General features: G+C 36.5%; 2 protein-coding genes across 3 annotated transcripts in view; both read right to left on the bottom strand.

The window, feature by feature from the left end:
- Positions 1-24,042, bottom strand: part of LOC149568902 (putative 3,4-dihydroxy-2-butanone kinase) — a 227,899-nt gene that overhangs the window by 13,704 nt on the left and 190,153 nt on the right. The window lies entirely within an intron of this gene.
- LOC149568903 (uncharacterized) lies at positions 12,315-13,805 on the bottom strand. Its single transcript, XM_089821755.1, has 4 exons — positions 13,577-13,805; positions 13,307-13,459; positions 12,823-13,221; positions 12,315-12,718 (listed from the first exon to the last, which is right to left on the bottom strand). The coding sequence occupies exons 1-3, from the start codon at positions 13,788-13,790 to the stop codon at positions 13,076-13,078; spliced, it is 513 nt and encodes a 170-aa protein (XP_089677881.1). The 5' UTR covers positions 13,791-13,805; the 3' UTR covers positions 12,315-12,718; positions 12,823-13,075.

The raw sequence follows: 24,042 nt of genomic DNA, 5'->3' as shown, positions 1-24,042 counted from the left end.
CAATAACAGTTCTACAAGATCCAACCCAAACACTAACTAGTCTAGATCCACACTCTGGTAGAAACCTCCGAGGAAGATTTCAAATTGTGCTCGCAAACTCACCAAGCAATCTCCTTGTTTTCCAAGTCACAGCTACTAGCTCTTCTCAAACTTTATCCAAGATCCAAATGTAAACTGCCTCACATTCGACACTTTGTACACACACTCTGGAAATCTTCTCTTACTCTACTACTCTCCACACTCGATCCTCCTTTGAATGAATGAATCATCCCTCCTTGAATGTATAAAAGACTCCACAAGACCCCTTATACCCAACTAAGCCACAAGTCGGCCACAACACAAATTAAATACTCATACATAAATTAAATGCCAAAAGTCGGCCTCCAACAAAAATTAAATGTCCAAAAATCAATACCCGAGAAAAATCATGATATCTCCTAGCTCCAATTGAATTAGAACTCGTGCTTCAAACTGAAGGTAGTACTTTAGGTCCTCTACAACCCTTGAAATCTGCAAAGGCTGATTCATTAAGGATACATGTGCATCCATCCTGAAAGTCATGCACTAAAACCTATCGCGCAAACTGCCAAAAATCAATACTCTAGGAGAGTTGCCATATCTCCCAACTTATAAAAATTAGTTACATGGCCCGCAACAGGCACCCAAAAACCAAAAAAACACAGTTCCAACATCAAAGTAAAAACAACACGAACTTTAACATGATAACTCCAATCTCTATACCCACATAAGACAAGGTTCCCCAATGTGTCTCCAACACATCCCTAACCATGAAAAGCATAACTCCACCAAAATCCAAGCTCGATGCTCCTGATCACATTAGATTGATTCTGCACAATATTTGGTAGCATATGTAAAGTACCAAAATTCTTTTCCTATACGAATATCCTCAAACACAAAGGAAAAGATCAAGGCAAATAACCCTTATAGTATGTATAGAATTACAAATACAAAAGATAAAAATACTTATCTGCGCAAGAAGATTCAAAAATTGTCTTCTTTGATTATTTGAGAATCAAACATCTCCCCTCTAAATAAGGTTCAAGTGGGAACAGAACATTAAATATTAGTCCCCCGACAATGTAAAATTTCCACTCATTCTTATATTGCTAAACAATTTTGTATCAATATGACAACTCCTTTCTAAGTTCCAACTTGCTCTTTTCGTCCTCTGAAGGTCCAAACATTCATTTAGTTTAACAGTAGAACTGAACATGTCCTTCCATTTTATCAAACTCATCCACAATAAGCCAATATCTTGATTAAGTATGATTGTGCCACATGAATGACTCTACAACTCATACGTCAAGTTTCATTCATCAAGGAGAGTCATAGATGGTTCAAATGAATTCTTAAAAACTTCATTAACGTCTCACAACGACTCAAATTTCCTTACAATAACTTTTGCAAATACAAGTGACATCATTTAGAAGTCGTCACTTCCTCATGATTTACATAGGGGATAGGCCCATTAAAATCACATGGTCACGATGTATGAATCACAATCCTGTTGACAGCGGCAATTTATTGATCACTAGAGAAATCCATCTCAACATTGTTTACTACCTCCGAATCAATGATCAAAATCACTATCAGTTGACTAAATCATATCATCTATCTCGCTCCCTCTCTTTCAAGGTTACCCATAATGAAACATCAAGCTCCCTCTAAATCTTAATCTCTGTCTGCCTGCAATACCATTCTTAGAGGAAAAGATCAAAGCATATAGCTCTCATCATACGTATACAAATACAAAAGTTAGAGCGTGACTACTGTAGTACTCAAGGATAATGATAATATTAGGAATAATACGATATTCACAATAATCATAATAGTGTAATATTATTCCTTCAAAATAGCATAGCTACTCTATTCAAGATGACATCTTATTAATTATTCATCATTTTCTTGTTTATAATTATATTTCATATTTCATTATATTTAATAACAAAGTCAGTAACTAGACATAATACTAATGAATTATATTGTTTAACATATTTTATATTACCAATTCCATTATATGTAACAATAATAAATATATTCATGACATATATTTAAAACCTTCCTATTATTTATAAAAACATCATCTCATAAAGGTTAATATTTAAGAAATTATAACATACCTTTATACTTACCGTGTAGGGTGGGTACCCAAGGATATCACTATAATTGCAATTTGACTTACTCGGGGCTAATTCACCAATAATAATTTGCTCATTGCTTCTAAAGTGAAATACGGTGATAGTGCCTTTTAACTCCTTTCATCACTCGTATCCCTATCAGATAATGTATCACATGGATGCCACGTGGATGGCTTTAATTTGAACACCTTCCCCATCTCTCATCCTGTGTCTTCTTCAGATACATGGGTCTCCTATCAGTACACATAGTTGTAGTGCACATTTCTCTGAACAATACCACGCCTATCTCTAGGGCTAAGATTAGTGCACAATCTCCATGTAAGAATCATCCTCTCTCACAATGTGCTCAGAAGATGACAAAGAAACCAACATTGAATACCATACAATATAAGTATATGGGTTTCAATTTGCCCACTCATACTTTCCTACAGACCCTTGTGCACCTCCTATGACTACTTTTGATGGTGAGCTAGGCTCACATATTCAACCACATGGGAATTAAAGAGTGTAACGCCCCCACTTATAATACGATAAATTAAGCAATCCTCAAAAACCAACATAGGAAATAATGTGGAAAAGCGTTGGTTAATAAGAAGACCCTATTGGACAAATCGAACTTTGGATTTGACTTCCCAAGTGCATTCCTCATTGAGAGTATTTATTTAATTTCTAGAGAATAGATTTCATTCATCCATTGTGTTTCTTTTAATATTTGCCTTTGCCCCTCACTCGGTCCACGTGGGAACGTGGCTTATATGCATCCCAATTCATATTCAATCCCGATTCATATTCATATATGAATTAGCCTTACCCTGTGATATTTCATTTATTTCAAACCTTTGCGATGCACGCAACATCTCCTGAATTTTCTCATTGACAACCATCTTGGAGAGCCTCACTGATAAGTCCATTCCTACTCATGTGTATCTCTATTGTTGGAATGCTTACTGAGTTGGGTTGGAATATGAAAATAGATTACATTGTGTTTTACTAGAGGAGAGGATGTGGTGTTTATTCCCCACACTAGCTAGTCATGAGGGATTATCTACACTAGTCCTTGTTACTATTAACGCTCGGGTTACTTGCACTAGTTGCTGCATAGGTCACATCACATGTCGCAATAACACTGGCAATACATCTTTTGGGCAAAATAACACCTTCAGTGCTTCTGAACATCCACTTTGTGCCGCCAAATTTTGATCACAAACAAAATTCTTCCCATTTTCTCAGAGTCTAGTGTAGAAGCTTTTGACACCGTTCATAATATAACCATCACAATTTCAACATTGTTTTGTGGTTCAATTGAAATATTTATTATATTTCAAGTATTGCGTGCACCTCTGTCGTAGGAAGTTTATTGATCGTGCCCGAGGAGCTTTGTTGCATGTCTCAGAGATTGATACCAAAACCAAAAATTACTCTACAATCCTGTAGAATCGGGAATTATTTGTACGACCCTGTTGCATGCAGAATTCCATAAAATCATAATGCATACTCCCCAAAAATGAATTTAGTGTTGTCCTATTTAGTGAATGAAGGAATATCAATAGTTTTCATCGAATCTAAAGGAGGTCACATCATAATACTCCTTCAATGTTCTACTAGTTCATTTCCCTATCCAATATAGCTAATATATATATGTAGCGCTCAATTTTTTTCGATGAATAGTTAGAATAATAATTTGATGAGAGTATTCATATAAGCTAAGTCTCTAAAAGATAGTTTCAAATAATGTTGAACACATTCTCCCGTCTAATTCGTCAAGTAATGAACGGGTGTAAATTTTTCTGATTGTTTTCGATCTTAATTTCATTCACTGCTTTTAATGTATCTACAGCTCTGCTTATCGTAAATGGTATATATCTTCCTAATTAGTGACTATACATTCTCAACTATTGGTAGTATTAGTAAAACCATATAAAAATGAATAGCGTATGTATCGATCGTTTAGCATTTCTTTTGTTCGCCTTCAATTTTTGGGAATGAATGTTGTTATTTGTGAATGCAAAGATGCTTCCAATTGCTATTCTCATTGGCTGGAAGTAAACCTTATTTCTGTTTTGATTCTTGTGCAATGTTAAATTATACAGGTCTGCAACTATCAACATTACTCTCTCTATTGTTGTCTAAAATGTAACTTCTCGTACATTTGCAGCCTCGCTCTGATACCATGTTAATTTCTAGGATCGTTTCTGCAAATGTAGAATTATAGCCATTGTTTTTTATGATCTCCAAATGCAAATTTGGATCTCGTATAAATATGAGAGGAGGAGACATGTCTCTATGGTGTAAACATCATTTAAATAATATTCTATTAACATGAATAACAATATGTATAACAATATATATATATATATATATATATATGCATTACATACAATAATAAATATTATTAACATGGACAAGTATATATAGGAAATCATGATTACCAATAACAATAATGTGTATCAGATCGAATCAATCCGACTAAAGCTACAACTTTAACAGTCACACCCTTTGGCTATGGAAAGATACATCTTTTTGACAACAAATGCTGCCTCTTTCACTTCTTATTTGATCTTCAACTATCTCTGACTTCTCAAATCTTTCTTAGATGCTTTTAAAATCAGCACATAACACATTTAAGATCTGCATATCCTCTTCTTCTAGATTTACTTATTTTTTCTTCTTTCTTTCTCAATTCTTACTTCGGATCCCTCCTTACACTTCTTCTCTAAATCTGCTCTAGGTTTCCTCTACTCTCCTTTCTGTTAAGAAGATTAGCTTCATGGAAATTGAAGCAAATTGTGTATATGTGTTGTTATATATCTAATCAGTATATTGAACCTGATTATACACACACACACACACACACCTTGCTTATTCTTTGAATACCGATCAAATACATTCCCTTCAGTATGCGATCAAATACATTCATTCTATATGTCGATCATGTTCTATATGACAGTCATATAATAACGACTGCTATGTGCTCGTTAATTGTTATTAATATGTACTGATACATTATCAGGTACAAGTCTTAATTAAGACTTATGCATTTGTTATGTAACGATTTGCATCTGTTCGGCATTAGTAAGGAAGTTATATTATTTCTAATATGTATTGAGGTATGGTTACGTATATATATATATATATATATATATATATATATATATATATATATTGTGTGCGTTTGTGAATACTGAAATATATCAATAACAAAGGCAATACATTCTCAGACATATTCAGATACACACACATATATACAGAAATAAATCAGATCATAATCATTAAAGAACTGAAACATTCACATAAGATTCATTATTTCAGTTCAAGTCTCCACCAATAAACGATCATAATACTTCACATGGTATCAAAGCCAAATTGGTAGAGAGGCTTTTTCAAATTCAAAATCTTGAAACAAGAGTAACACAGTTCTCGAAGAATTAGAACGAGATTCCTTCATTGCATCAGATATATCAATGCCTGAACATGAGGCAAAAAAAGCCACCTAGAAAAGATGAAATAACAAAACTAGGAAAATAATTGTTGATTCAGTAAAAGATCATATTCTTCCATTTATTTCAAATCTAATAAGGCATTTGAAGTATTCAAAACAATTAAGGATACATTTAAAATCAACAACTCAAGTAGATTGATTACATTAAAAAATCAACTGATGAAAACAAAAATGAATAAAAGAGAATCAATCTCATCCTACTTTGGAAAAATTTCCAAAATAAAAAATCATTTATCTTCTATAGGAAGCAAAGAAAAGGATCAAGAACTATCCATAATAGCACTCAGAGGATTACCTGTATCTTGGGATGCATTCATCCAAGTTGTAAGAAGACCCTCTATACCAGCTTTTGAACAACTAAAAAATGACTGCACTTTAGAAGAATCAAGACTAATTTCTAGAGGGATCATTTCAAATCAAGAGGGAAAAAATCAAGCTCTTTTCTCAGTCTCTAACAACAGTGAGAAAAAAGGATATTCAAAGGAAAGAAACATCACAAAAGAAAAGGGAACAATAATTTCAAAAGAAATGATTTCTCCAAAGTTCCATGTTATAAGTGTGAGAAATTCAGAAATACTTTCAAAAGTTGTCCGGAAAGGGAAAAAATCCTAGCTTCCTTAGCTGAAACAAAAAACGGATGAAAATTTGTTATTTTATTCTACTCTATCAAGTGAGATGAAATCCAACGAAAATGTATGGCTAATAGAAAGTCGTGCTTCCAGATGCATAACAAGATTCATAGATAAATTTGAAAGTTTTGGAAATTATATCACTGAAGGAGTCAGGATTGGACACAATTCCAAATATCTAATAAAAAGTATTGGGACATGTTCTATACAACTAAGAACTGGGATTATACAAAAATTGAAAACTGTTCTTTTTGTACCAAGCATAAAAAGAATCTAGTATTGATCTCTGGACTTGCAGATGAAGGTTTCCAAGTCACCTTCGATGAAGACAAAGTATTGTACTGGCCTAAAAACACTAATCTCAACCATAAGGACTAGAGGATAGATGACGCAATGCAAGGCAAGAGAATCCCCAAAGGAGATGTCCAAGCCCCCGACAAATAACCACACAGCAGAAGCACAACAACAATGCAACACAAATGAAAGATCTAATACCAAAACACAACTCTTTATTCATAAAATAACTGATAACATGCAATATGCCCAGCTGTAAGGCCTTCCAAGTTAGGGCCAAATACAAACTGCAATCACAATATCAATTCTGCAAGATCCCACAAGATCAAACTTACAATCTCAATCCTAGCTAGTCTTGATCCACAACTGGATAAGAACACCAAGAAGAATCCACACTTGCACCCTTAGGTCCACCAAGCAATCCTCTAGTTTTCAAGCTGCAGCTTCTAGCCCTTCAAAGTTCACATCCTCTTCCTCAAGACCGATCCTCTTAATAATCATACCTGAATACTCTAGAAGACCTCCTACTGATATCCAACTAAGCCACAAGTCGGCCCAGTTTATTACAAACTAAATTAAATCCCTCATATTAAATATATGTTGAGCCACAAGTCGCTACAACACAACTTAAATACCTCTACATAAATTAAATGATAAAAATCGGCTCACAAACAACTCAGCACCAGCAAGAACCAAGACCAAACCGAGTGTTAGAAAGACCAAACCGAGCATCAGCAAATCCCCAAGCATTGTTGAGCTCCCAGACCATGCCGCATTTCAAGACCATGTCGAGCAACAAAATGTGTCGAGTCCTCCAAAAGCAACCGAGCTCCTTCATCGACCAAGCTAACTCATGCAACACTATAGTCGAGTGCCCCAAGCTTTGCCAAATGCCTTCATTAACCAAGTTACACTTCCTTCTTTGACCGAAACCCCAACTCCAAGACAAAAATCCCTCCAATCATGCAAGATTGCCAGTAAGCCCAAGATGCTCTTGCATCAGACACCCCAAGTTCGAAAAGATGTTCTTAGTAGCTGTAAGAACATCTTCTAGGATTCAACACATAAATCCCAGATTGGTTCTTCACATATATATCCTCCAAGTCTTCAACTTGTACAATCTTTCCCTCGTTTTTCTTTTTCTTCTTCACATCCATCCTAGGTGTGCTACAAGTCTGTTTTTCATACTGATCTCCAACCCTCTCAGAATCTTCCAACTTAACTCGGCTACCAATACTCAGGTTCCTCCTAACGAACTCAGCATTCTATAAAGGAATCAAAGAAAACTTCTTGCCACCTTTCTCAACAGTAAACACATTCTTGACACAATCATGCACAACCCTACAATCATACTGCCAAGGTCTATAAAGTAACACATGACAACTATTCATGTCCACAATATCACACAACACTTGATCATTATACTGCCCAATCTAGAAATCAACAAGGCATTGCTCCCTCACTTCCAAAGCATGCTCACCTTGCAACCAGCCAATCCTATAAGGATAAGGATGTCTCACTCTCTTCAAACCAAGTTTATGAACCATCTCCTCAGCAACAAGGTTATCAGTACTACCACCATCCACAATCACCTTGCAAACTTTACCACCAGACTTGCAACAACTCCTGAACAAACTAACTTTCTAACAAGAATCCACTGTCCTCTAACTAATCAATACTCGTTGAGCCAGTAAATTCTCTCCTTGCTCAAATTGACTATCTTGGACTACAACCTCATTCACAATAGCAGATGTCTTATCGTGCGGACATTCAAAAGATCTATGCCCTTCTTTCCCACATTTGAAACAATTACCTCTGGACCCACCTCCACTTGTCCTCCTTTTCTGATCAACAAGTTTTGGTTCACCTTCTGCACTTGGTTTAGCTTGTGCGAAGTTATTTTGCTTCTCTTTTCCTCTAGCATTACCTTGACTTTTCCTCTTCAACTTATCTTCTGCCTCCAGAGCATACTAATAAGCATCCTCAACTGAAGAAATATTCAACATACCAACCTCATCTTGAATATTGAATCTCAAACCATTAATTTACCGATCTACCTTTTTCTTTGACAATTCTCTATGACCAGACCGAATAGTCAACTTGTAGAACTCATCGGTATAATCCTTCACAGTCATATCTTTCTGCTTCAGATTCTACAACCTCTTAAACAACTCAAGCTCATAATCAGCAGGAATGAACTTAGCCTTCAACTTAGTCACCATCAATCTCCATCTAACGATCTTCATTTCACCTTCCTCTTCTCTATCTTTTTGCAATTCTTTCCACCAAAGATGCAACATGTCCTTGCAACTTAGTTTGTGCTAATCTCACTCTAAGCGGATCCTCAATATCCGCAAGCTCAAAGTAATCTTCCAGTTCACCGATCCAATCAATCAAGTCTTCAGGAATCAAAGTACCTGAGAAATTAAGAACCTCCATCTTATGCTTCAGCTTCAACTAAGATCCAGATCTGGCAAACTGACTAGCCCTAGTTCCAATAGGTCTCTCCACACGATCAGTTATGTCCTCACCACTAGATCCAGTAACTTCAAAGTCTTCAACAACTTCCTCATAGCTACCTTCAATACCCACATGCCTAGGTACATCACCTCAAGCACTCACAATTTCAGCAATCATGTCACTCTTCGTCAATGCAATCACAGATATGAATTCTGCCCTAATCTTCTCTGAGATCTTTTCTTCCACAACATCACTAATATCATCAATTGCCCTAGGGTCCAATCTTCTTAGAGGCATCTTCCAAAAATTTTGTAAACCCTAAGCAATAAATTCACAAATCCACAAGATCAATCAGCTCCACTAGAGCAACCTTCTCTTCAAATCCTAGTGTAAACTGCCTCAACTTCGGCAATCTGTCCACACATTCAGGAAAAACCTTCACTCCAATACCACCTGACGTAGTGCAAGGCAGGAGAATCCCCAAAGGAGATGTCCAAGCCCCCGACAAATAACCACATAGCGGAAACACAACAACAATGCAACACAAATGCAAGATCTGATAACAAATCACAACTCTTTATTCATAAAATAACTGATTACATGGAATATGCCCAGTTGTAAGGCCTTTCGGATTAGGGTCAAATACAAATAGCAATCACAATACCAGTTATGCAAGATCGCACAAGATCCAACTTACAATCTCAATCCTAGCTAGTCCAAATCCACAACTGGGTAAGTACATCGACAAGAATCCACAGTTGTACCCTCAAGTCCACCAAGCAATCCTTAGGGCCAAATACAAACAACAATCACAATATCGGTCTGCAAGATTCCACAAGATCAATCAGGTCCACCAAGCAATCCTCTGGTTCTCAAGTCGCAGCTTGTAGCCCTTCAAAGTTTGCATCCTCTTCCTCAAGACGAAACCTCTTAATAATCATCCCTAAAGGCTCTACAAGACCTCCTACTTATACCCAAGTAAGCCACAAGTCAGCCTAGTTCATTACAAACTAAATTAAATCCCTCATATTAAATATATGTCACAAGTCGGCTACAACACAAATTAAATACCCATGCATAAATTAAATGTTAAAAGTCGGTGCACAAACAACTCAGCACCAACAGGAACCAACACCAAACTGAGTGTCAAAAAGACCAAACCAAGCATCAGCAAATTCCCAAGCATTATCGAGCTCCGAGACCATGCTGAGTTCCGAGACCATGCCGAGCAACAAAATGTGTCGAGTCCTCCAGAAGCAACTGAGCTCCTTCATCGATTGAGCTGACTTGTGCAACACTACAGTCGAGTGCCCCAAGCTTTGCCAAATGCCTTCATTAACCGAGTTGCACTTCCTTCTTTGACCGAGTCCCCAACTACAACCCAAAAATCCCTCAAATCATGCAGGATTGCAAGCAAGCCCAAGATGATCCTGCATCAACGAAACTCTATATAAACTATACAACATTCAAAAGCAGGCCTTATGTCATGAAGTGACAAATTCTAATGAAGTATGGCATAGAAGACTCGGACATATTGGATTCAGTTCTCTTCCAAATATAGAAAAAAACCACAACTAGAACTCCTAGCCTAAATTCAAATCATATAGGCACGTGTAAAGGATGTGCCCTAGGAAAGAACATAAAAAAACATTTTCCTCCTAGTGAACATAAGTCTAAATTAGTTCTAGAACTCGTTCGCTCAAATTTATGTGGACCCATGCCAACTCTTTCTCTAGGAGGATTCTCTTATTACATTATATTCATTGATGACTTCTCTAGGAAAACCTGGATTTATTTCTTAAAAGTCAAAGAATCAAATGAAATCCTATCAAAATTCAAAGAGTTCAAAGAAATAGTGGAAAATCAAACATCAAAAAGGATTAAAACGTTAAGATTAAACAATGGAGGAGAATATACCTCTAAAAACTTTAAAGTTTGTTGTACCTTTGTTGGGATTAAGAGGGAGTATACAATACCTTATAATCCTCGATCGAATGGGGAACCAAAGAGAAAAAATAGAACCATTGTTAAAGCAGCAAAAGCTATGCTTCATGATCAAAATTTACATTTCTCATTTTGGGCAGATGCCACCAATACAGCTGTATCAAAGTAACAAGAATCGGAATCGACAAGGCCGAATCGAACTGTGAATCGACAATGAATCAGCGATGAATCGGCAAATTCGAAAAAACCCTTTAAATTTAAAGATTTTAACAATTTAAAACTTATTTCATGCACCCTTTATTGAATATAACTTAAACACACTATAACATCATCAAATAGAAGTTAAAACTTAACATACATAAACATAGAACATAAAATCCATCACATACGTAACTATGTTATCTAAAATGTAAATTGTAGGCTAGCTGAAGTAAATAAAAATCAAATGATCATAATGATTTAAATCATAGAATGTATGTAAGATGATCCATAAGACATCAAATCATAAATGTATGTAAGAATCTAAGATGAAGATTCATGAAAGTTTGAAACATGTCTATCAATGATTTAGTATCAATGTCTGTAAACAAAATATAAAAACAAGGCTCCAACTCAAGCCTCAAACTCATAGTCATCATCATCATCCTCAACATCATCCTGAAGCTCGGTTGCAGCCTCAGCCTCAACCTCTAAGTATCCAGTCTGCCTAGTAGAAACGCGTCTAATGTAGGTCCTAGCGGACTGTCGAGCCATATCTCCCGCATGTAAGATGGGCTCACGAACGTCGCTAGGGCCTGTGCCTGTGCGTGCACGTGTGTGTCTACCAATGCCTGAAGAACGTGCTCTAGTTGCCTCGGCCTCTATATCCACCTAGTCAACCCACACACGGTCTTTCTCAATGAAGATTGGATCCACAACCTCTGTGAGCCACTCTGGTTGTGGATCAATCTCCTCCAAAATGATCAAGAGGATTCGGTGCCCAAAATCTATCTGATCCTAAGATGGAGATTGTAATGAACAAAGACAATATCATTCAACTTCTGCACTGTCAACCTATTTCTCCTCTTCGAATGGATGTGCTCGAACATGGACCAACTGCGCTCACATCCAGAAGCGCTAGTTGGCTGACTCAGAATACGGATGGCAATTTTTTGAAGTTTTGGGGTTGTGGCCCCAAACATTTGCCACCATCTATTTGCAATAAGGGAAAAATTGAAAATAGAAACAATTAGTCTCATTTACAAATTACAAGTTAACTCTAAAATTACATAATCAACTTTAAGTTTAGAATCTAGATTCATGAACATTGAATATATTATTTAATTTTTACCTAGTTGTAGTGTTGTCTGAGCATTTATGGCCATCCTGCCAGAGAAAAGTGGCCCCTCATTGTTGAACTGGTCTAGCTCAACAATCGCAGCAGCGCTATCTTCATTGCTACTCAACCTCTAAATCACTGTGTATAAGCCAGTGAGAACCTCCGCATCCGCCTTGAACTCAGGACGGAAACGATATGCCGGATTCAAAAAGTAAGCTGCTGCATGGATGGTTCGATGAAGCTAATTCTGCCATCTCCTATCGATGATGTCCCAAATAGGGCCATACCTCTCCTGCACTCCTGAATATTGGGCTCTCATGGCCTCCTTGGCCCTATCCATGCCCTCATAAATGTAGCCCATATAGGGCTTCTCCCTATCAGCAGTTCGTAGCAAAGCTACATGGGGCTCAGTGACCTACATATAAAGTAAAACAAAAAAATTGAGTCAAAACTTAAATATAAAATAATATAACTTAAAGTAAAAGTAAAATACTAAATGTTCAATTGCAATAAATTTACCTGCAGGATTTCTCTAGCGGGTTTCCAAAAACCATCCTCATCAAATATGCAATCCACTACATCTATCCCTGCAGTGGTCGTAGCATAAGAAGAGGAAATCCACTCCCGCCCAACAAACATGCTCCTCAATTCATCCCTTGATGTCAACAAGGACTACAGGGTGATGAAATTCGAGGCAAACCTCGTGATACCTGGGTGAGCTAACTCCTTGCCTTCTGTGTACTTCCTCATTGTGCTAAGGACAAATGCATGATTATAAATGAATTTGCATATGTTTTTTGCCCTTTCCACACGACTTGACAAACTCAAGTTTGCCAATTTCCTCCAACATGAGGTCAATGCAGTGTGCCACACAAGGGGACCAAAATATGGTGGGGTGCCTCTCCATCAAAAGTTTACCTACAACAATTTTAAGTCAATTAGAAATTCCAATTTCAAAATTCAAATAAATTTATTTTCAAAACTTGAAAAGTTCAAAATTTACCTGCAGCAACATAACTTGCTGCATTATCCGTCACGACCTGGATCACATTTTGTTCTCCCACCTCTGCTATGACTTCCTCAATAGCCTCACATAAGTATGTGGCATTTTTTACATGTGCGGAAGCATCGATGGATTTGATGAACATGGTATATCCTACAAGTAACAAAACAACGAATTAGAGTATTAAAATTAAATGGATCATCAACAAATTAGCATTCAACAAATCAAAATTTACAATTATGTATGTAGGAAAGTAGAATGATCAATCACCTCCACAAGATACAAGAAAATTGAGGAGCGTTCTATTCCTCCTATCTGTCCAACCATCAATCATGATGGTGCAACCCTTTGCAATCCACTCCTTTCGGTTCTCCTCGAGCTCAGCCCTCATGTCCTCTACCATCTCATCCAAGAGGTATCCGCTCAACTCAACCTCAGTTGGGGCTTTAAACCCCGGACCACAAATAGCAACCGCATCTATCATGTTCTACCAATAAGGAGCCCTATCGCAAATAAAAATTTAGATGTCAAAGACTCAAATTATAAAACAAGTAGATATAATTAAAGTTTTACTTTTACTTTTAATTTTAACTTTAAAGAAAACAAAGAAAAAAGAATCAATTACCTAGCTGCAATAAATGGAATGTTGCAAAAGTACCAAAATTTGCATATCTCCTTTCTGGCAGCATCATGAATCTCCTTGTTCAAAACCATGCCCTCAAGCGTGGGTTGGGAACCAGGAGTAGTACGGGGCACAAAGTAACTATCCATTCTGTTTTTCCGCACTCTAGGCTGCAATAGGTTGGTGTGGGACTCTGTCTCAGTATGTGACCGACTAGCACTAGCACTAGCACTAGCACGAGCAAAAGAACTAGGATAAAAAGGAGGCCTAGAAGAACCCTCTCCAACAAGACCTACGAATGCAAAAGCTGATGCAGATGCAGATGTGGATGCGGCTGCGGATGCAGATGCGGGAACATGGGAGCCAATACCCCTTAACCCTTCAAGTTGCATTTTCCTATTGGTTTTGTCTTTTTCAATTTTTCTTAATGCCACTAAGCAAGTGCGTTTTGCCTCAGGAGTTTGGTGAGTGCAAATTGTAACATCGTGTCCAGGTGTAGCAGCAATGTGATATTTCAATCTATAAATACCCCCAGAAGTTATTTTTCTTTTACAAAAAATACATTTTGTTTGATATTTGGTTCTTCCAAAAAACTCTTCGTTATATTTGCAACATTCATCTTTTCTACTCATTGCGAATTTGCGAAAAATGAAAGCAAAGGCTGCTGCAATAAAAAAAATTATGTAAAATATCAAAGTTTGAAGCTAACAAAAGCTACAAAACAACAAACCCTAGTTTGCAACTTAGAAAAAATAAAAAACATTCACGATCTAAACTAAAAATCTTGAAAGCTATAAAAATTTAACAAAAAATGCATAATACACTAACATGCAAAAAAAATGAGCACTTACCTCGTGCAAATGAGTTGAGGAGCGTTGAGATTGGCTCCTTAATGCTCCCAATGCAATTGATGGCCTCCCCAAATGGATTGTTGATCTCTTTTGTGCTCTTTCTTCTTGTCGGTTAGAAACCTATGGCTTTTCTTTTCTCTCTTCTCTCTCAGTTTTCCTCTCTTCTACTCACGTTAAACAAATCATAGTAACGAGAATCGCCCAAAAATCGCCTGAATCGGTGATTCCGCAACCAGATTCATGCTGTGCGATTTTTTTTGAATTGTGTATCGGTATCGCCGATTTCTGGGCCATGAATCCTCGGAATCACCGATTCAAGCGATTCATGTAAAAATTGCCAAAATCGCCTTTAAAAATCGGGTATGAATCGCCCGCGGCATGTAAAAAAGGAAGTTGAAATTTTTTTTTAAATCACTTGTTTTTTCACTTTGTTTTTGACCTATTCTCTTTGTTATAACGTAAAGGGCCTTCTATTTGTTAAGCATGAGTAGAAGAGAGGAAAAGTGTGAGAGAAGAAGAGAAAAGAAAAGCCATAGGTTTCCAACCGGCAAGAAGGAAGAACACTAAAGAGATCAACAGGCCATTTGGGGAGCCCATCAATTGCTTTGGGAGCATTAGGGAGCCAATATCAACACTCCTCAACTCATTTGCAAAAGGTAAGTGCTTATTTTTTTCTTGCATGTTAGTGTATTATGCATTTTTTGTTAAATTTTTAGTGTATTATGCGTTTTTTTGTTAAATTTCTATAGTTTTCAAGAATTGTAGTGTAAATCTTGAATATTCTTTATTTTTACTAAGTTGCAAGCTAGGGTTTGTTGTTTTCTAATTTTTATTAGCTTCAAACTTTGATATTTTATATTAAAAAAATTATTGCAGCAGCTTTTGCTCTCATTTTTCGCAAATTCCAATGGCTAAAAAAGATGAATGTTGGAAATATAATGAAAAGTTTCTTGGAAGAACCAAATATCAAACAAAATGCATGTTTTGTAAAGAAAAAATAACTTCCGGGGGTATTCATAGATTGAAATTCCACATTGCTGCTATACTTGGACACGATGTTACAGTTTGCACTCACCAAACTCCTGAGGCAAAACGCACTTGCTTAATGACATTAGAAAAAATTGAAAAAGACAAAGCAAATAGGAAAATGCAAGTTGAAGGGTTAAGGGGTATTGGCTCCCATGTTCTCGCATCCGCAACCGCATCCACATCTGCATCTGCATCAGCTTCCGCATCTGTAGGTTGTGTTGGAGAGGGTTCTTCTAGGCTCATTTTTATCCTAGTTCTTCTGCTCGTGCTAGTGCTAGTGCTAGTGCTAGTCGGTCACATACTGAGACAGAGTCCCACACCAACCTATTGCAGCCTAGAGTGCGGAAAAACAGAATGGATAGTTACTTTGTGCCCCGCACTACTCCTGGTTCCCAACCCACGCTTGAGGGCATGGGTTTGAACAAGGACATTCACGATGCTGTCAGAAAGGAGATATGCAAATTTTGGTACTTTTGCAACATTCCATTTATTGCAGCCAGGTAATTGATTCTTTTTTCTTTGTTTTCTTTAAAGTTAAAATTAAAAGTAAAAGTAAAACTTTAATTATATCTACTTGTTTTATAATTTGAGTCTTTGACATCTAAACTTTTATTTGTGATAGGGCTCCTTATTGGCAGAATATGATAGATGCGGTTGCTATTCGTGGTCCAGCGTTTAAAGCCCCAACTGAGGCTGAGTTGAGCGGATACCTCCTGGATGAGATGGTAGAGGACATGAGGGTTCACCTCAAAGAGAACCGAAAGAAATGGATTGCAAAAGGTTGCACCATCATGACTGATGGTTGGACTGTTAGGAGGAATAGAACACTCCTCAATTTTCTTGTATCTTGTGGAGGTGATTGATCATTCTACTTTCCTACATACATAATTGTAAATTTTGATTTGTTGAATGCTAATTCGTTAATGACCCATTTAATATTATAATTCGTTGTTTTGTTCCTTGTAGGATATACCATGTTCATAAAATCCATCGATGCTTCGGCACATGTGAAAAATGCCACATGTTTATGTGAGGCTATTTAGGAAGTTATAGCAGAGGTGGGGGAACAAAATGTGATCTAAGTGGTGACAGATAATGCAGCAAATTATGTTGCAGCAGGTAAACTTTTTAACTTTTCAAGTTTTGAAAATAAATTTACTTGAATTTTGAAATTTGAGTTTCTAATTGACTTAAAATTGTTGTAGGTAAACTTTTGATGGAGAGGCACCCCACCATATTTTGGTACCTTTGTGCGGCACACTGCATTGACCTCATGTTGGAGGAAATTGGCAAATTTGAGTTTGTCAAGTCATGTGTGGAAAGGGCAAAAAACATATGCAAATTCATTTATAATCATGCATTTGTCCTTAGCACAATGAGGAAGTACACAAAAGGCAAGGAGTTAGCTCGCCCAGGTATCACAAGGTTTGCCTCGAATTTCATCACCTTGCAATCCTTGTTGACATCAAGGGATGGATTGAGGAGCATGTTTGTTGGGCAAGAGTGGATTTGCTCTTCCTATGCTACGACCACTGTAGGGTTAGTTGTGGCGGATTGCATATTTGATGAGGATGGTTTTTGGAAACCCGCTAGAGAAATTCTTAAGGTAAATTTATTGCAATTTAACATTTAGTATTTTGCTTTTACTTTAAGTTATATTATTTTATATTTAAGTTTTGACTCAAATATTTTGTTTTACTTTATATGTAGGTCACTGAGCCCCTTATAGCTTTGCTACGAACTGCTGGTGGGGAGAAGCCCTCTATGGGCTACATTTATGAGGGCATGGATAGGGCCAAGGAGGCCATGAGAGCCCAATATGTAGGAGTGCAGGAGAGGTATGGCCCTATTTGGGACATCATCGATAGGAGATGGCAGAATCAGCTCCATCGACCCATCCATGCAGCAGCTTACTATCTGAATCCAGCATTTCGTTTTTGTCCTGAGTTCAAGGCAAATGCGGAGGTTCTCACTGGCTTATACACAGTGATTTAGAGATTGAGTAGCGATGAAAATAGCGTTGCTGCGATTATTGAGCTAGACCAGTTCAACAATAAGGAGGGGTCACTTTTCTCTGGCAGGATGGCCATAAATGCTCAGACAACACTACAACCAGGTAAAAATTAAATAATATATTCAATGTTCATGAATCCAAATTCTAAACTTAAAGTTGATTATATAATGCATTAATTTTAGAGTTGTAATTTGTAAATGAGACTAATTGTTTTTGTTTTTTCCTTATTTCAGATAGATGGTGGCAAATGTTTGGGGCCACAACCCCAAACCTTCAAAAAATTGCCATCCGCATTCTGAGTCAACCGAGCAGTGCTTCTGGATGTGAGCGCAATTGGTCCATGTTTGAGTACATCCACTCGAAGAGGAGAAACAAGTTGACAGTGTAGAGGTTGAATGATCTTGTCTTTGTTCATTACAACCTTCGTCTTAGGATCATACAGATTTTGGGCACTGACTCCTCTCCGATCATTCTGGAGGAGATTGATCCAGAATTAGAGTGGATCACAGAGACTGTGGACCCAGTCTTCGCTGAAGAAGGCTGTGCGTGGGTTGACCAGGTGGATGTAGAGGCTAAGGCTGTGGCCAGGGCAGAGGAGGCAGCTAGAGCACGTTCAGGCATTGGTAGACGCGCATGCGCACGCACAGACGCAGGCCCTAGCGACGTTATTCGTGAGCCCATTGCCCATGCAGGGGACATGGCTCGACGGTCCTCTAGGACCTACCTTACACGCCTTTCTCATAGGCAAATTGGATACTCAGAGGCTGAGGTTGAGGCTGCAGCAGAGCTAGAGGATGATGATGAGGATGATGAGACTTGAGCTAGAGCCTTGTTTTTATATTTTGTTTACACTGTATAGATATTGATAATGATACTGAATCACTGATAGACATATGTTTCAAACTTTCATGGATCTTCATCTTAGATTTATACATACATTTAGGATTTGATGTCTTATAGATCTTCATGATTTCATCTTACTGATTCTATGATTTGAATCATTATGATCATTTGATTTTTATTTACTTCAGCTAACATACAATTTACATTTTAGTACATAATGATAACATAGTTACGTATGTGATGGATTTTATGTTTCATGTTTATGTATGTTAGATTCTATTTGATGATGTTATAGTGTTTTTATGTTATATTCAATAAAGGGTGCATGAAGTAAGTCTTAAATTGTTAAAATCTTTACATTTAAAGGGTTTTTTCAAATTTGCCGATTCACCCCCGATTCACAATTCGATTTGGCCGTGCCGATTCCGATACGATTTTGATTCACGTTACTTTGAAACAAATAGAAGGCCCTTTATGGTTATAACAAAGAGAATAGGTCAAAAATAAAGTTAAAAAAACAAGTGATTTTTTTTAATTTTACAAGTCCATACTTTACTGGCCGTGGGCGATTCATGGCGATTTTATCAGGCGATTCATGCGATTTTTTGGATGAATCACCCAAATCGGCGATTCAGGCGATTCACCTGATGAAATCAGCAATGGCGATTTCCGACTCCAAAAAAATTGCCATCGATGAATCTAATCGCTGAATCGTCAATTCAGGCGATTTTTGGGTGATTCTCGTTACTCTGAGCTGTATACATTCAAAACAAATGTCAACATTCTATACTAGAAAACATAACTCCTAAAGAAGTTTTTTCAGGATCTAAACCTGACTCAAGCCATCTTAGAATATTTGGTTCTCTTGTTTACATTCACATACCTAAAGAAAGAAGAACCAAATTAGAACCATCCGGAAAGAAAGGAATATTTGTTGGGTACAGTGAGAACTCCAAAGGATATAGAGTCTATGTACGTAAATAAAGACCAATTGAAGTAAGTAGAGATGTCATATTTGAAGAAAACATCGCTTTAAAACTATCTACAAGTACATAAGATGAGCCCATCACAGACTTAGATGAAAACCTACAAACTGAAATTCAGATGGAGAACATATTAGAAGAAAATGAATCATTACCAAATACAGAGAATAGAGACACCACTAATATCAAGAAAAGGCCATTATGGGCAAGGCAAATGATTGAAGAAAATAATGTTGAGCCAAATGAAATTTCCAGGGAAAGCAAAAAAAACCAAAAACAAATCTTGTTACACTGCATTAGTAACTGAGTTTACTAAGTCTGAACTGTCAACTGTTAAAGAAGCCCTAACTTGTCAAGCTTGGAAAGATGCTATGGGTGAGGAGTATCAATCCATATTACAAAATGATGTTTAAGATATTGTACCTAAACCAAAAGAAAAATCAGTTGTTTCATCAAAATGGTTATACAAAATCAAATATGCTTGTGACGACGGTGTTAAAAAGCATAAAGCAAGGTTTGTTGCTCGAGGTTTTCTCAAAACACTACACTTCTGTAAGAACAATTATTGCAATTGTACCATCCAAAGGATGGAAGATACATAAAATGGATGTCAAGACCGCATTTCTGAATGGTGTCATAAATGAAGAAGTATATATTGAACAACCTGAACATTTTGCTACAAAAGATAAGGATAATTATGTATGTAAACTAAAGAAAGCTCTCTATAGCCTCAAACAAGCACCCCGAGTTTGGTATGAAAGGATAGATAGCTATCTCACCAAACTAGGATACTCAATAAATGAAGCTAATCCAAACATATACTTCAAAATTTGTAATAATGACATGTTAATACTTGTTTTATATGTTGATGATATATTGATAACAAGTAATGATCGCTTGATTGAAAGATGCAAACAAGATCTTATAGCTGAATTTGAAATGAACGATCTATGCCTTCTACACTATTTCTTGGACCTATAAGTCTGTCAAAAGAAAGATCATATTTTTCTAAATCAGGGGAAGTACACTCAGAACATCTTGACTAGATTTGGAATGATGGATAGCAAACCTCTAACAACTCTGATGGAAACCAATCTACACAAACTAAAAAAAGCTGTGAATTCAGAATCTATTGATCCCATTCTTTACAGACAGATCATTGCATCTCTTATGTATCTTGTAAATATTAGGCCTGATATATGCTATGCCACAAATGTTTTAAGTCATTTTATGTGTGAACCAAAGAAGATTCATTTGATGGCTGCTAAACATGTCTTGAGATATCTACGTAGCACTATTGGTCTTGGTTTGAAGTACAAAAATGTAGAGATCAAACTTGAAGGATATACTGATTCTGATTGGGCTGGTTGTTTCATAAACCGCAAAAGTACCACAAGGTGTTGCTTCAATCTTGGATCAGCAATGATATCCTAGTTCGGTAGAAAACAACCTACAATTGAATTGAGTTCCACTGAAGCTGAGTACATGGCAGCCTCCATGGGGAGCACGGCCTCTTTGAAAAACAACTAAGTCCTATAGTGATTTGTTGTGATAACCAGAGCTGCATCAAACTTTCTGCAAATCCTGTTTTCCACAATCAATCGAAGCACATCGAGACTCCTTATCATTACATCAAAGACATGGTTGACAAAAATGTTATCAAGCTGATTTATATCAGCACAAATGAGCAAAATGCTTATATTTTCACCAAGCCTCTTGCAAAGTTGAAAATAGTGTACTTCAAAAGTAAACTTGGTATGACAAATTTGTAAATGCAATTGTAAATTATTATTATATTCATAAATAAAATTAGATGTTTGCAAACTTTTTTTATGAAAGGTGACGACCTTTCCTATGTGTAAGATCACTATCGTAAGGTGACGACCTTATTTATAGTTGATCTATCTTCTAACACCAAAAGTGTTGAAGTATGCATTATCATTGTTCTTCGGGCCGGATTTTGCTGGACACCAAACATTTTTGTTAAACCATTTTTCTAAATGGTGCATAACCTTGTATTATATTTTCTTCAATTCCCTCATTGCTAAAGAGCGAGTGTCAAGAAGATTAGCTTTATGGAAATTGAAGCAAATTATGTATATGTGTTGTTATATATCTAATCATATATTGAACCTGATTTTATACACACACACACACACACACACACACCTTCCTTATTCTTTGAATACCGATCAAATACATTCCCTTCAGTATGCAATCAAATACATTCATTCTATATTCCGATCATGTTTGGTATGACAGTCATATAATAATGAGTGTTATGTGCTCGTTACTTGTCATTAATATGTACCGATACATTATCAGGTACAAGTCTTAATTAAGACTTATGCATTTGTTATGTAATGATTTGCATCTGTTCAATATTAGTAAGGAAGTTATATTATTTCTATTATGTATTGAGGTATGGTTACATAGGGACACAACCCTGCATAAACATATACATATATATATAGTGTGTGTGTGTGTGCGTACTGAAATATATCAATAACAAAGGCAATACATTCTCGGGCATATTGAGATCTGCACACATATATACAGAAATAACTCAGATCATAATCATTAAAGAACTGAAACATTTACATAAGATTCATTATTTCAGTTCAAGTCTCCACCAATAAACGATCATAAAACTTTACACTTTCCTCCATTGCATTTGATGACTTTTCCCCTTTATATCTTTTGCAAGGAATGGTCACACATCTTCAGCATGTCTGCCCTCTTCAATAGTCACGCCCTGTCACGATAACCACCTTTTGAAATATAGTCAAAACCCTTCATCTTTTAAAAGAGTCACTTCCTTATTTTCTTCACATTCCTTTCTTCTTCCATATATTTTGCCCTCAAATGAAGTTCTCTTCACTCCCTTTTAGAGGAGGACAACTTTTCTATTTGTGCTTTTTGACATTTTGTTTAACTAGATTTTAATTTCATTTTTTATTTTATTCTTTTACATTTTCTATTTAATTGTTTTCATTTGTTATTTAATCCTATTTTGAGTATGGGACATGACACTATCTCCTCCAAAAGAAACTCAAGCCAGCAAACAATTGCAAAGTAATAAAAAGCGTTCGATATTTATCTTAGACTTGTCAGCCTAGTAGCACTATGTACGTCATTGCATTACAAGTTACAACTTGCACATCTTATATGCCCACCTGACACAAATTCATTTACTCTTAATTCAAGATTTTTGCATCCTTAAGTTTATTTATACTGTCAATGGATAATAAAAACACTACCTCAATGTTTAACTTGCACATCTTATATGCCCACCTGACACAAATTCATTTACTCTTAATTCAAGTTTTTTGCATCCTTAAGTTTATTTATACTGTCAATGGATAATAAAAACACTACCTCAATGTTTGAAGCCCCTGCAAGGTTGATGAGAATGTGATTCCTTCCATCTGTCCACTGCTGTAATGGTACAAGAAAGTGTTGGATACTGTCCTTAAATAGTCTCTTAATCCCCACATATTGCTACATTACTAGTTATAACTTGCACCAATCTTTTTATGCCCACCTCTAACACAATTTCCTCTAGCGTTGGGCTCATTATTTCTTTAATTTATTTTATTAATATGCCAATGGACTTCAGAAATGACATCTCATCATTTCAAACCACTAAAAGTTGATGAGAATGTGATTTATTTCATTTATCCACCCAATTAAAAATAGATGCATCCAAACTTTTGTCATTACTTTTTGCTCTTTCAATATTAATTTATCCGATGTGATGGCATTCTAGTGCAACTGCCCACTTAAGTCACATGGAGAGTGCACCTTGTACCCTTCGTTTCAACTGTCAATCCAGTGACCAAATACACAGCATAGTCTCTTCCTTGGATTTCAAGGTAGGTTGTTGTAAGACCTGAACTTTGCCCAACTCTGTCTCCTTCATCATGCATTCTCTTGTCCCATAACTAAAAGAAAAGACTACACTCCAGGTGTTGTTTTGAGATACAGCTCTATAACTGTGTTCCAATTGACCTAGATATGCAGATATGCTACGCATACCACAACTAGAGCCCACAATCTATCATATCCAACTCTATTTTGATGGCGAGTTAAAACTAATATTTTTTCATGGCAGTGGTTGCCCTGATCCTCTCTACTTTCTTTGTATTCGCTATAATATTTTACTGGATGGCGACACAGCTATTTTCTCTGATAAACAATGATTACAGATTCTTTCCCTTCTTTCTATTATTCACTAGCTATGAAATGTGACCATCTTCTAAATTGATGCTCTATTATTTGTTTTATTGTTTCATTGTACTAGGGTCAATAATCATATTGTTTCAGTGTATTCTATATACTACTTTCTCACATGATATTTGTTCTAGGTGCTGGTTTTCCGGTTATAACTTAAT

This window comes from Cupressus sempervirens, chromosome 3 (genome assembly GCF_028749045.1).
Source record: "Cupressus sempervirens isolate cs-2001-9-10 chromosome 3, ASM2874904v1, whole genome shotgun sequence".
NCBI classification, from domain to species: domain Eukaryota; kingdom Viridiplantae; phylum Streptophyta; class Pinopsida; order Cupressales; family Cupressaceae; genus Cupressus; species Cupressus sempervirens.
The sequence above is the reverse complement of the archived record's forward strand: the minus strand, read 5'-3'. Positions and strand labels throughout refer to the sequence as shown.

Coding starts and splice junctions, on each gene's coding strand:
- LOC149568903 (XM_089821755.1), bottom strand. CDS start 13,790: ATGATAGATGCGGTTGCTATTTGTGGTCCGGGGTTTAAAGCCCCAACT. Junction 13,460..13,576: donor TTTTCTTGTATCTTGTGGAG/GTGATTGATCAT, acceptor TGTTACTTGTAG/GATATACCATGTTCATCAAA. Junction 13,222..13,306: donor AGCAAGTTATGTTGCTGCAG/GTAAATTTTGAA, acceptor AAATTGTTGTAG/GTAAACTTTTGATGGAGAGG.